The 12,922-nt window shown below is 55.3% G+C and overlaps 1 protein-coding gene across 1 annotated transcript; it reads left to right on the forward strand.

Moving 5' to 3' along the window:
• Positions 1–414: 414 nt before the first annotated feature.
• RAPGEFL1 (Rap guanine nucleotide exchange factor like 1) lies at positions 415–12,118 on the forward strand. Its single transcript, XM_058041813.1, is given in 16 exon segments — positions 415–875; positions 2,574–2,652; positions 2,895–3,045; positions 3,120–3,217; positions 3,644–3,659; positions 3,661–3,757; positions 3,919–4,086; positions 4,171–4,268; positions 4,355–4,477; positions 6,013–6,191; positions 8,378–8,468; positions 9,837–9,887; positions 10,095–10,182; positions 10,280–10,344; positions 10,637–10,691; positions 11,779–12,118. Coding segments are annotated over 16 exon segments (1,908 nt in total). The 5' UTR covers positions 415–451; the 3' UTR covers positions 11,904–12,118.
• The last annotated feature ends 804 nt before the right edge of the window (positions 12,119–12,922 follow it).

Genomic DNA, 12,922 nt, shown 5'->3' on the forward strand with positions numbered 1-12,922 from the left:
GGGGAGCGCGGTGGTAGCCGGGGATGCGGCAGGGGAATGCGGGGAGGTGGGTGCGGGGGTGCGGAATGCATCACCTGTGCGGGGCTGCGGGCAAGCGGGGGGGGGCACCGCGTCCTGCTGCGAGCCGGTGCCCCCGCAGCGCCGGGGCGGGTTCGGTACCGAGCGCGGTGCTGCGGGGAGGGGAGGGGGCGGGCAGGTGCCGTTGGCGGGCCCGGGGGCGGCGGCGGTGCGGGGAAAGGGGCGGGCAGGTGCCGGGGTCGGCGGCGGCGGCGGGGCCGTAACGGGGCGGGGCGGTGCTGGCGGCGGGGCCGGTGTGGGGCGGGCGCAGCGCGCAGCCGGTGCGGGGCGGGCGGGGAGCGGTGCCGCGGCCCGAGCCCGAGCGGAGCCGAACGGAGCCGCCGCCGCCGCCGATGGGCCCCTGAGCCGCCGCCGCCGCCGCGCCTGGGCGGCCATGAAGCCGCTGGAGAAGTTGCTGAAGAAGCCGGGCTCGCACCTGCCCGTCCGCCCCGCCGCCCCCCCGGGGCAGGTACCGGGGCCGGGCTCGGTGCCGGCGCCGCGGCGGCAGAGCCTGTCGCGCCCGCCCGCCTCCCCCGAGGAGCCGGCGGGGCCCGCGGGGCCGGTACCGGGGGGCGAGGGCCGCTGGCTGGAGCTACGGCCGCCCGAGGCTCCGCTCCGCTCCCCTGAGGACCCGTCACCGGGCTGCGACCGCGAGCGGGACCGGGAGCGGGAGCCGCCGAGCCCGGAGCCGCCGCCCGCCGCCCGGTGCTGCTGCGGCTGCGGCTGCGCCCCCGCCGCGCCCGCGCCCCCCGAGCGGCTCCTGGCCGCGCTCCTCGACCGACTGCCGGCGGCTGAGCACGGGAGGGGCTGCGGGGCAGGTACGGGGCTGCGGGAGCGCCGGCACCGGCGCGGGGAGCGCGGGGGATGCGGCGGAGCGGGGAGAGCCCGGGGGCGGCCGCTGGCGGCGGGGGGGATGCGCCGGTGGATGCCGGGCTGGGGACAGCGCGGTGGGTGCGGGGACACGCGTGCCCGGTGAGGCGGGTGGCCCCGCACAGGGCACAGCGGTGCCCGGTGGCGGTGACAAGGTCAAAGCTGGGTCCCCGCCGGGGCAGAGGGGTGGGCAGGAATCGACGGGGTGGGCAGGACAGCTCGGCAGAGGGGCTGGCAAGGGGATGTGGCAGTGCCGGGGGTGGCCGGGCACCGGCAGTCACTGCAGCATCCACCTCCCGCTTGGATGGTCCTCAACATCCTCCTGGTGCTAAAATTAGCCCCGACGGGAGCTGCAGTGGAGGGGGGGGCCGCTGGGATGCCCCTTTGCTCTGGCACAGGCCTGCCCGTGCTGTCCCACCGCGGCTGCCCGTGCCCAGGTGTCGCGGTGGTTTCGGTGTCGGGGCTGGGCGGGTGCCAGGCTGGCTGCAGGTGGGTGTGGGAGCCTTCCCGCACCGCGGGGATCCCTGTCCCGGCCAATCGCCCTCGGCTGCCGGGAACAGAGACCCTCAGGGAGCCCAGGGCACTGCCAGCCCCTGCTCCAGCCATGCCAGGGCCGGGATTGGGTGCAACCACCAAGAGGAGCCCTCGGGTAGGGGCGAGCCGGGACTGGCAGCGCCAGGTGCTGCCTGCACAAGCACGCTGCCAGGCCTGGTGGTGCCCGGGCTGGCAGGGAGCAGGGGGGCAGGAGCCAGCGTGGGGGTCCGGACGTGGGGAAAACATCCCTGTGAATCCGGGGTACAGCGTGAGTGCTGCAGAGGGAAACTGAGGCAGGGCTGGGGGGAGTGTTCATCTCCTGCCCCGCAGGCAGAAGCTGGGAGGGGGCTGGGGGAGCTGGGGGCCGTGCAGCTGCGCCCCCCGTGCTGGCAGTGCCCCGTGCCGTCCCTGTGCCCCGACTGCGTGTCCCGCTTTCGGCAGCAGCTGGTGCCCCCTGGGTGCTGTGCCCGGCGCGGGAGCGTCAGAGGATGCTCTGCCCTGGCTCCGTGACCGGGTTAGTGGCGGGGTGGATGTTCTGCATGGCCCCTCCGTGGGTCAGCCCTTGGAAGGGCTCTGGGGTCCCACCACAGGACCCCCGGGGCACCAGGGCAGCGCTGGTGCCAGGTGAGGGAGCGGTGCCTCGTCCAAAGGTCCTGGCGGTGACTGATGCCAGCTCTGACGGCGATACCGAGCCCTTGGCTCACCCAAAACACCTTCCCAGGGCGGTGCCACCCTCGCTGCCCACAGAGCCCGGCTGTGGCACCCTCTCGCTGTCCCCAAGCTGCGTGCCTCAGTTTCCCTTTGCCGTGTCCTGCCGTGCCCCACGGCCGGGCTCTCACGGGGCTCTCTCCCGGGTGTGCCGGGGCGTCGCGGCCCCGGTGCCGCCCTGCCGGCGCCTCTGCCCCCACACCGGCTCGGCCGGGCCCGGTTGCCCCGGGGCTGGGAGCGGGCCCTGAGTCAGCGCCGGCGCGGGGGGGTTCGCGTGGGGCTCGGCCTCTCCCGGTGTCACCCCGCGAATTTCCAGCGCTCCCCTCACCCATCCGGGCACGGGGGGTGTCGGGGGGATATTTGGGAGGGGAGTGTGCCCACGTGTGTCCCCGCTGTCCCCCCAGAGTCGCTGCTGGATGACATCGTGCTCACCCACTCGCTGTTCCTGCCCACCGAGCGCTTCCTGCAGCAGCTGCACCAGCAATATCCTGGGGGGCACGGGGGTGGGTGCCCAGGGGTCCGGCCCTGGGCATCAGGAGGGTATTGGGGTGCGGCGAGGGTGGGCCATGAAGGGGACACTGTGGTGGCACAAGAGTTGGCATCGAGGTGCAAACCAGCAGGGCATCAACATGGGCACCAGGGTGCAGTGGAGCTGGCACCAGGGTGGCAAAACGGGGGGTGGCCGGGGGTCCCTCCTTGCCGTGGCGGCTCCTTGACAGCGGCACCTTCGTGCTGGCGGCCGGCAGCCCCCCGGCGCGCTGGGAGGAGGGCTCGGGGCTGCGGCGCAAGCGGGCGGTGCTGGCCGTGCTGCTGCACTTCCTCGACACCTACAAGGGGCTGCTGCAGGAGGAGGAGAGCGCCGGGAAGGTCATCAAGGTGGGTGTCCCCCTCCCCGTGTCCCCCTCCCCTCGGTGTCAGGAGTACCGGCCCTGACCCCTCTTGTGCCACAGGAGCTTTACCTGCTCATCATGAAGGACACGTCCCTGTACCACGAGCTGGAGGACGAGATCATCAAGCTGCACCAGCTCGTGGAGACCGTGGAGCTCAAGTGAGAAGAGGGTCAGGGGGTCCTGGGGGGATCAGGGATCACCATCAGTCAGGGGATCCCAAGGAGGGCAGGGGGTCCTTTGGGGTCTGGGGTCTCTGTGCGACAAGATTTGCTTGGTCCTGAGGTTCCCTCTGGATCAGGAGGTCCCTGGGGAGGGCAGAGGGTCCTGGGGGTCCCTGAGGGTCAATTCCCAAAAAGGACAAGGAGTTGTGGCCCTTGGCGGGGGTGCCCAGGGGCTGGAGGGGTCACCCACCCTGGTGCCCTCCTGGTTGCAGCTTCACATCCAACTTTGTGCCCCCCTCATGCCCTCACCATGCACAGCCTTGGACCCCTCCTCCTGTGCCCACCCTCCTGTGCCCACCCTGGGGTCTCGGGGTGCAGCCCCAGGGTCGGGGGTCCTGTCTGAGCCCTGTCTGTGCCCCCCAGGGTGGCGGACGAGACCCCCCCCCCCGAACAAGCAGGTGAAGCCGCTGTTCCGGCATTTCCGCCGCATCGACTCCTGCCTGCAGACCCGCGTGGCGTTCCGGGGTTCTGACGAGAGTGAGTGACTTTGGGGGGGCCCCAGGGGGACCAGGATCCCCTCTGTGACCCACCATGGGACCGGCTCTGCTCCGTGCCCTCTCCGTGCCTCAGTTTCCCCGGCGGGCAGTGCCGGGGTGCTGTGGGGGTGCCCGGCGCTGACCCCCCCGCCCTCTCCCCAGTTTTCTGCCGTGTGTACATGCCCGACCACTCGTACGTCACCATCCGCAGCCGCCTCTCGGCCTCGGTGCAGGACATCCTGGCCTCGGTCACCGAGAAGCTGCAGTACTCGGAGGAGCAGAGCGCCCGTGGGGACGCCCTCATCCTCGTCACCATGGCCTCGTCCGGAGGTGCCCGTGGGGCTGGGGGGGGGGCTGCGGGCAGGGCTGGGGGTCCCAGGGGGTGCTGACCCCCCTCTCTGTGCCCCTCGGCAGAGAAAGCGGTGCTGCAGCCCAGCGAGGAGTGCGTGTTCACCACGCTGGGCATCAACAGCCACCTCTTCGCCTGCACCAGGGACACTTTCGACTCGCTGGTGAGTGGGGGCACCCCAACAGCTGGCACTGCCATCACCCCCCTGTGCCGAGCGGGGGGGACCCAGCCCTGAGTGTCGCCTCACAGGTGCCACTGCCCGAGGAGATCCAGGTGGTGCCGGGGGACACCGAGATCCACCGAGCGGAGCCCGAGGATGTGGCCAACCACCTGACGGCGTTCCACTGGGAGCTGTTCCGCTGCATCCACGAGGTGCGGGGCCTCGGGGGTGTGTGTGGGACTCACACAGCCTCTGAACAGAGTATAAAAACAATAAAAAATAATAATAATAAATTCTCCCTCCCAGGATTTTCCTGTGAGAAAGCTCACAGAGAGAAGGAAAACAGTTCTTATCTCAATTTCTGCCCTTGTTGTTTGGCGCGTGTGGAATGGGTTGTGGAGATTGTTTGGTGAAAGGGATTTGTTGGTTGGATTCTAGGGATGGTTTTTCTATTTTTTATTTCATTTGACCAGTTGGAGCCATGTGTGTGTTGGGTAAAGATGTTAGATTTTCCTTAGTATAGTTTTTTTAATATATATATATATATATATACACATATATATGCACACATATATCTATATCTATATCTATATATACATATTTATATGTATATATATACATATATATATATATATGTATATATATATAAAATCGTTTTTTATTTATTTATTTTTATATAGTTTGATATGTTTTTCTTTAGTATGGTTTTATATATATTATAGTTTTATATTTATTTATATGTAGTTTTACATATGTATTTTTCTTTAGTATATTTTTATATATATTACAGTTTTGTATATAATTATTTATTTATATATAGTTTTACATTTATTTAATTATATATCATAATATATTTTTTCTTTAGTATAGTTTCATATATATATTATAGTTTTAAATATATTTATTTATTTATATATAGTTTTATATTTTTTCCTTTAGTATAGTTTTATATACATTATAGTCTTATATATATGTTTATATATAGTTTCATATTTTTTCTTTAGTATGTTTATATATACAGTAGGCTTTTATTTATTTATTTATAATTTTATATTTTTAGTATAGTTATATATATTATAGTTATATATATATTTACATATTTATATATATTTTATATATAGTTTTATATTTTTCTTTAGTACATTTATATATATAGTATTTATTTTTTATAATTTTATATTTTTAGTATAGTTATATACTAAATATATATATATAAATTTATATTTATATAATTTATGTAATATATATAAAATATATAGTTATATGTATTTACGTATTTTATATATTTTTATATAGTTTTCTATTTTTCTTCAGCACATTTATATATATAGTATTTATTTTTTATAATTTTATATTTTTAGTATAGTTATATATATTATAGTTACATATATTTATATATTTATTTATATATACTTTTATATATTTTTCTTTGGTATAGTTTGCAATAGTATTAGTATTAGTGTAGTATAGTTTATATTGTTAGTATAGTGTAGTATAGTATTAGTGTAGTATTAGTATTAGTGTAGTGTAGTATAGTGTAGTATAATAAAACGTTTGCGCAACCTTCTGCAGCCACAGAACTATTCACCATCAGAGAATAATTTTAGAAATAATTAAAATTTCGATTAAAAAAAAAAGAGATTATATTAAAAAATAGATAAAAAATAAATTTAAATTAAATTTTTTTGGTAATAATTAAAAAAAAATTAAAATAATTCGTTTGCTACTCTCTATGTGCCCGTGGCAGGTGGAATTTGTGGATTATGTGTTCCACGGGGAGCGGGGCCGCAGGGAGACGGCGAACCTGGAGCTGCTGCTGCAGCGCTGCAGCGAGGTGCAGCACTGGGTGGGCACGGAGCTGCTGCTCTGTGAGGCGCTGGGCAAGCGTGCCCACCTGCTCAAGAAGCTCATCAAGATCGCTGCCATGTGAGTCCGGGGGGCACGGGGGCTTTATAAAGGTGTTTTAAAGTCCTTTTCTCCCAGCTCCACAACTGAAGAAGAAGCCAAGACTCTTCTGTTCTGCTTCTCAAGGTTGTTTGTTTTCTCTTATCTGTTAGCGTTCAAAAACACATAATCACGGGGGATTATATGCGGTGCTTTTTATTAAGAGCTCTGGGAATCGGGGTATATTCAACCCAAATCTGACTCCGACCATACATCCAAAATGATAATGTTTTATACTCTATCGTTACATAACTTTCATGTTAATTATTAAACTTACATTGTTCTATTGGATACATAAATTTAGCCCCTCTCTGAATTTCCAACATAGTTTCTCACTATTCTTCTTATGGTTATATAATAATTACATTTAATTACTAAAGAATCATCACATCTAACAATTATATAATTTATCATACTGCTTATGCAGGTGCAGTTGATCTGGGAAAGCACAAAGCCTAACATTTTAGATTCTAGCTTTAACTTTTTCCAGGGTTCCACTATCATATCTATTACATTCTGTCTCTGACCCGCTGAGGTTTGTCGTGGCACACTCGCCACCTTTGAGGCAGTGTTAGTTTTTTAGTGTAAAATAAAAAGTATCAAGTAAAAAAATTAGTATTAAAAAATTTAGTATAAAAAAATTAGTGTAAAATTTAGTATAAAATAAAAAAATATACATTGTTCTTAGTATACTAACAAGTAAAAAATTAAAAAATTATGCTAAAATTAAAAATTTTATACTAATTTTTAACAGTAAAGATAGCATAAAAATCTAGTATAAAAATTAGTATTAAAAATTAGTGTAAAATTTAAAAAATAAAGTATGCATAGTTCTTAGTATACTAAGAGCTAAAAAATTTTTAAAAATTATGCTAAAATTAAAAAATTTATACTAATTTTTAACAGTAAAAATAACATAAAAATCTGGTATAAAAATTAGTATTAAAAATTAGTGTAAAATTTTAAAAATACAGTATACGTAGTTCTTAGTATACTAAGAACTAAAAATCGAAATTTTTTATTTAAAAACTAGTATAAAAAATTTAGTATAAAATTAAAAAAATAAAGTATACCTAGTTCTTAGTATACTAAGAACTAAAAAATTAAAAAATTTTATAGCAAAATTAATTTTTTTACTAATTTTTTATAGTAAAAACAGTATAAAAATCTAGTATAAAAATTAGTATTAAAAATTAGTATAAAATTAAAAAATAAAGTATGCATAGTTCTTAGTATACTAAGAACTAAAAAATTTAAAAATTTTATAGCAAAATTAATTTTTTAATAGTATTTTTTATAGTAAAAACAGTATAAAAATCTAGTATAAAAATTAGTATTAAAAATTAGTATAAAATTAAATTAATGGCAAAAATTAGTATAAAAATAAATTAATTAAATTAAATTAATTAATAAAATTAAAAAATAAAGTATATGTAGTTCTTAGTATACTAAGAACTAAAACTTGAAAATTTTTATACTAAAAAAATCAGTATAAAAAATCTAGTATAAAAAATTAGTATTAAAAAATTTAGTATAAAATAAAAAAATAAAGTATACGTAGTTCTTAGTATACTAAGAACTAAAATTTTTTTAATACTAAAATTAATTCTTTACACTCATTTTTATGCCAAAAAAATTAGTTTAAAATTTTAGTATTAAAAAACTAGTATTAAAAAAATATAGCGTAAAATTAAAAAAATAAACTATACGTACTTCTTAGCATACTAAGAACTACGTGTAGTTTATTTACAATAATCTTCCAATACATATCACCTATGTTAGACATTCTGTCTCCACTCTAAACCAATCCAGAAGCGCCACCAGCACAGCAGAAGATGGAGGACAGGAAAGAGGAAGATTGGACACGCCCAGATTCCTCCATCTTGCCTCTTGAACCCCCACTCTAAAAACCCCAAAATTCTACTTTTTCACCCCGTGACAAACTCACAATCACTCTACTCAAACTCTTGTGGCTTGTAAATCCTCACGCAAAGCTGAAAGTTTTTTTTCCAGGGGTTCAAATTGAAAGGTGGTTTTGACTCCATGCCGAGGTCTCCTGGCACGAGCCATCCATGGCAGCCAGAGCAATGTCCTGGGTTACAATGTGGGGGGCACAGGGGGGGCTGCCAGGGGTCCCTGGGGTGTCCCTCACGCTGTCCCCACCCCAGCTGCAAGCAGAACCAGGACATGCTCTCCTTCTACGCCATCGTCATCGGCCTCAACAACGCCGCCATCAGCCGCCTGCGCCTCACCTGGGAGGTGAGCAACGGGGTGCCCCCACTTCCACCGTGCTCCCACGTCCTCCTGTGCCCTTCTGGACACCCCAGGGGCTCCCTGAGCCTTGCCTGGGGTCACCCACCCACCCAGGGGGTGCTGGGGAGGGAAGGGAGCCCTGTGGGGTCTGGGGTCTCTGTGGGACAAGGTTTGCTTCATGCTGAGGTTCCCTCTGGGTCCTGGGGGTCCCTGTGGGTCAGTTCCCAAGAAGGACAAGGAGTTGTGACCCTTGGAGGGTGCCCAGGGGCTGGAGGGGTCACCCACCCTGGTGCCCTCCTGGTTGCAGCTTCACATCCAACTTTGTGCCCCCCTCATGCCCTGACCCTTTCCTGGGGACCAGACCATCCCTGGGTGCTCCCTGACCATCCCTGGGTTCTCCCTGTCCATCCCTGGGTGCTCCCTGACCATCCCTGGGTGATCCCTGTCCATCCCTTGGTGATCCCAGACCATCCCTGGGTGCTCCCTGACCATCCCTGGGTGCTCCCTGACCATCTCTTGGTGATCCCTGTCCATCCCTGGGCACTCCTAGACCATCCCTGGGTGCTCCTTGTCCATCCCTGGGTGCTCCCAGACCATCCCTGTGTGATCCCAGACCATTCCTGGGTGCTCCTTGTCCATCCCTGGGTGCTCCCAGACCATCCCTGGGTGCTCCCAAACCATCCCTGGGTGCTCCCTGTCCATCCCTGGGTGCTCCCAGACCATCCCTGGGTGCTCCTTGTCCATCCCTGTGTGATCCCAGACCATCCCTGGGCACTCCTAGACCATCCCTTGGTGCTCCCTGTCCATCCTTGGGTGCTCCCTGTCCATCCCTGGGTGCTCCCAGACCATCCCTGGGTGCTCCCAGGACCCTAAGGGTGCCCATGCCCACCCCTGGCTGCTCCCAGGCCCCTCCTGGGTTCTTTCAGTCCTTCCTTGTGTGTTCTCAGAACCCCCCCCCAGGAGCTCCCTTTCCTCTCAGTACTCCTGGAACTTCTCTGGGTGCTCCTGGACTGCCCCTGGATGCTCCCAGACCACCCTTGGGTGCTCCCTGACACTGCCCAGGTGCTCCCAGGACCCTTGGGATGCTCATGCCCACATCTGGCTGCTCCCAGACCCCTCCTGGGTTTTTCCAGACCCCACTTTGAGCACTCTTGGAACGCTCCAGGACCTCTCACCCCCATCTCAGTGCTGCCAACACTCCTCTGGGTGCTCCCAGACCACCCCTGGATGCTTCCAGACCTTTCTGGACCCCCTCAGACGCTCCCTGACCCTTTCCTGGGCTCTCCCAGATGCTCCTGCCCCTCTCTTTGGTGCTCCCTGGCCCTGCTGGATGCTGCCCACCACTCTCCCCCCTTTTTTTTTATTGTCTTCCAGAAGCTCCCAGGGAAATTCAAGAATCTCTTTCGGAAGTTTGAGAACCTGACGGTGGGTGAGAGGTGTGGGGGCTGCTGTGGGTGTTTGGGGGGTGGGGGGGTCCCCAGGTCTCTCCTGGGGGTCCCAGGGTGTCCTGGGGTGTCCTTGCCTCTCTCCCCCCTCACCAACCCCATATCCATGGCCACCAGCATGGGGAGGGGGATCCAGGGCACCCCTGGGGAGCCCCCCCAAAGCCTGACCCCCCCCATTTCCCCCCAGGACCCCTGCAGGAACCACAAGACCTACAGGGAGGTGCTGGCCAAGATGAAGCCCCCGCTCATCCCCTTCGTGCCTCTCATCCTCAAAGGTGAGGGGGGGTCTCAGGGGTTTCCCCTGGGTGGGTTGGGGTCCCTCTGACACCCCACGGGACCCCCCCCAACCGCATCACCCCCTCTCTCCCCCAGATCTGACCTTCCTGCATGAAGGCAGCAAAACCCTCCTGGATGGGCTGGTCAATGTGGAGAAACTGGTGGGTTCCAGGGGGGAATGGGGCACAGGGACCCCCAGGATGAGGGCAGGGGGGAGGGGACCCCCTGAGGGGCTGGAGGACCCCCCTGAGGAGCTGGAGAACCCCCCCTTCCCCGAGGATTTGGGGTTCCCCTCTCTGGAGGGTGGGAGGATTCAGGGTGTCCTGGGCGCAGAACAGGATCCAGGGGGGTCCCTGAGGGTCGGGGGGGTGCAGGAGGGGTCAGTGGTCCCTGGGGGGCTGGGGTGGGGTCTCGGGGGGCTGGAGCTGACTCTGGGCTCTCTCTGTGTCCCAGCACTGCATCGCTGAGAAAGTGAGAACCGTGAGGAAGTACCGGAGCCGCCCCCTCTGTGAGTGGGGGACGGGGCTGGGGGTCACTGTTGGAGCTGGGGGGGCCCTGCTGGGGCTGGGGGTCACTGTTGGGGCTGGGGGGCACTGCTGGAGCTGGGGAGGCACTGTTGGGGTGAGGGGAGCACTGCAGGCGATGCCCACATGGCCCTGAACCTGCAGTGCTGGCCCTGAGGGATGGGGATGTGGCCAGAGCATCCTCACACGTCTTTGTCCATGTCTCTGCATCCCTAAATCCCTAAATCCCTGCATCCTCACCCCTTCTCTGCATCCCTGGATCCCCATCCCTTCATCCCTGTCCCCACGTCCCCATTCCCACATGGCCATTCCATCTCCATCCCTTCACCTGCATCCCTTGCATCTTTTCCATCCTTCAATCCCCACTTTCATGTTGCCATCCCCATTTCCTTCCTGCATCCCCTCCATCCCTTCCATCCCCTCCATTCCCACATTCCCACCACTGCCTTGCCATGCCTGACTACTTCCATCCTTCTCCCTCCCTCCCTCCATCACCATCCCATCTCCATCCCTCCATCACCATTGCCACACGCCCATTCCCACACTGCCACCTCTCATCCCCATCCCTCCATCCCTGCCTCCCCTCCATGCCCATCCTCTCCATTCCCACACTGCCATTTCCCACTGCCATCCCTCCATCCCTTCCATCCCCACTGACCCCGTTTCCACACTATATTTTCCCATCCCCATCCCTCCATCCCTACATCCCCACCCTTGCCTTGCCATACCTACCTACTTCCATCCCTGCCTTCCCTCCATCCCCATCCTCCCCATTCCCACGCTGCCATCTCTCATCCTCATCCCTCCATCCCAATCCTCTCCATCCCCATTCCCACACTGCCATCCCCATCCCTCCATCACCATTCCCACACTCCCAACCCATCCCTCCATCACCATTCCCACACTCCCATCTCCCATCCCTCCATCCCATTCCCACATTCCCATCCCTGTCCCTCCATCCCAATCCTCTCCATCACCATTCCCCCATTCCCACGCTGCCATCTCCCATCCCATTCCCACACTCCCACCCCACCCCTCCATCCCCGTTCCCGGTTCCGGGGCCGTTCCCAGGCCTGGAGCTGGAGGCGTCCCCGGCCCAGCTGCAGACCAAGGCCTACGTGCGGCAGCTGCGCGTCATCGACAACCAGAACCTGCTCTTCGAGCTCTCCTACAAGCTGGAGCCCGGCAGCCAGTGAGGGGGGGCCCCCCCGGGACCCCCAAACCCCGGCACCCCCCCGGGGGGCCCGGAGCCCCCCAGCACTGACGCACTTTGCCCAGCCCCGGCCCTTGGGTGCTGCCCCCACCCTTGGGGGGGGTTTGGGGGTGGGTTTGGGGACTCCCCGGCCCATCCCCCTCTCCCCCTGCCCCCTCCCCTGGCTGGGGCACAGGGGTACCTGGGGGGGGGGGAAGGGGTCATGATCCTCCCCCCCCCCATCCCCTCTATTTTTGTATGTGTGGCCTGCCCCCCCTCCCCTCCCCCCAGACGTGTATATTTTGTACCGCCGCTGTCCGGAATTGTACATCTATTTTTTAAGAAAAAGGAGGAAAAAAAAAAAGGCAAAAAAAAAAAAAAAAAAAGAAATCAAGCTGGGGGTGGGGCGGGGAGCCCCAATAAAAGTCTGTCCCGGCACCTGTCTGTGATGTCATGCTAGGGATTGAGGTCATGGTGGGAGTGACGTCACAGCCCCGCTGTCGATGACGTCACTGTATGCGGAGTAGACCTTCCCAAGATGGCGGCAACGCGGAGCCAATCTCTGACCTTCCAAACATGGCGACCACAGAGATTTCCGTCAGCCCTCCCAATATGGCGACTGCCGGGGTCAGCTGACCTTCTCAATATGGCGGAAGGGGCGGGGAGGGACCGGCAGTACAGCCGTGTTCTGTCGCGGCCTTCAGCAGCGTTTCGGCACAGAGCGGGGAATTTCTTCCCGGTGGTGCCGCTCTGCCTTCGGTCACCGGGACACGGCGGCGCTGCGTGCTCACGGAGCCGCCGTGACCTTCCCAATACGGCGGCGACGGGCGCTTCCCTCATGGCCGCCCGACCTCATCATCATGGCGGCGCTGCCCCGCCGTGCCCCGCCCACATCCGGCTGTGCCGCGCAGGCGCAGAGGGGCCAGGACCGCCATTTCGTTCGGCGGGGCTGGGGCCGGGGCCGGGAGCGGCGGGAGGAGCCGCGGGTGAGCGGGGGAGGGCCGGGGGGGATCGGCGGGGCCG

The sequence above is a fragment of the Melospiza georgiana genome, chromosome 28 (assembly GCF_028018845.1).
Source record: "Melospiza georgiana isolate bMelGeo1 chromosome 28, bMelGeo1.pri, whole genome shotgun sequence".
NCBI lineage: Eukaryota > Metazoa > Chordata > Aves > Passeriformes > Passerellidae > Melospiza > Melospiza georgiana.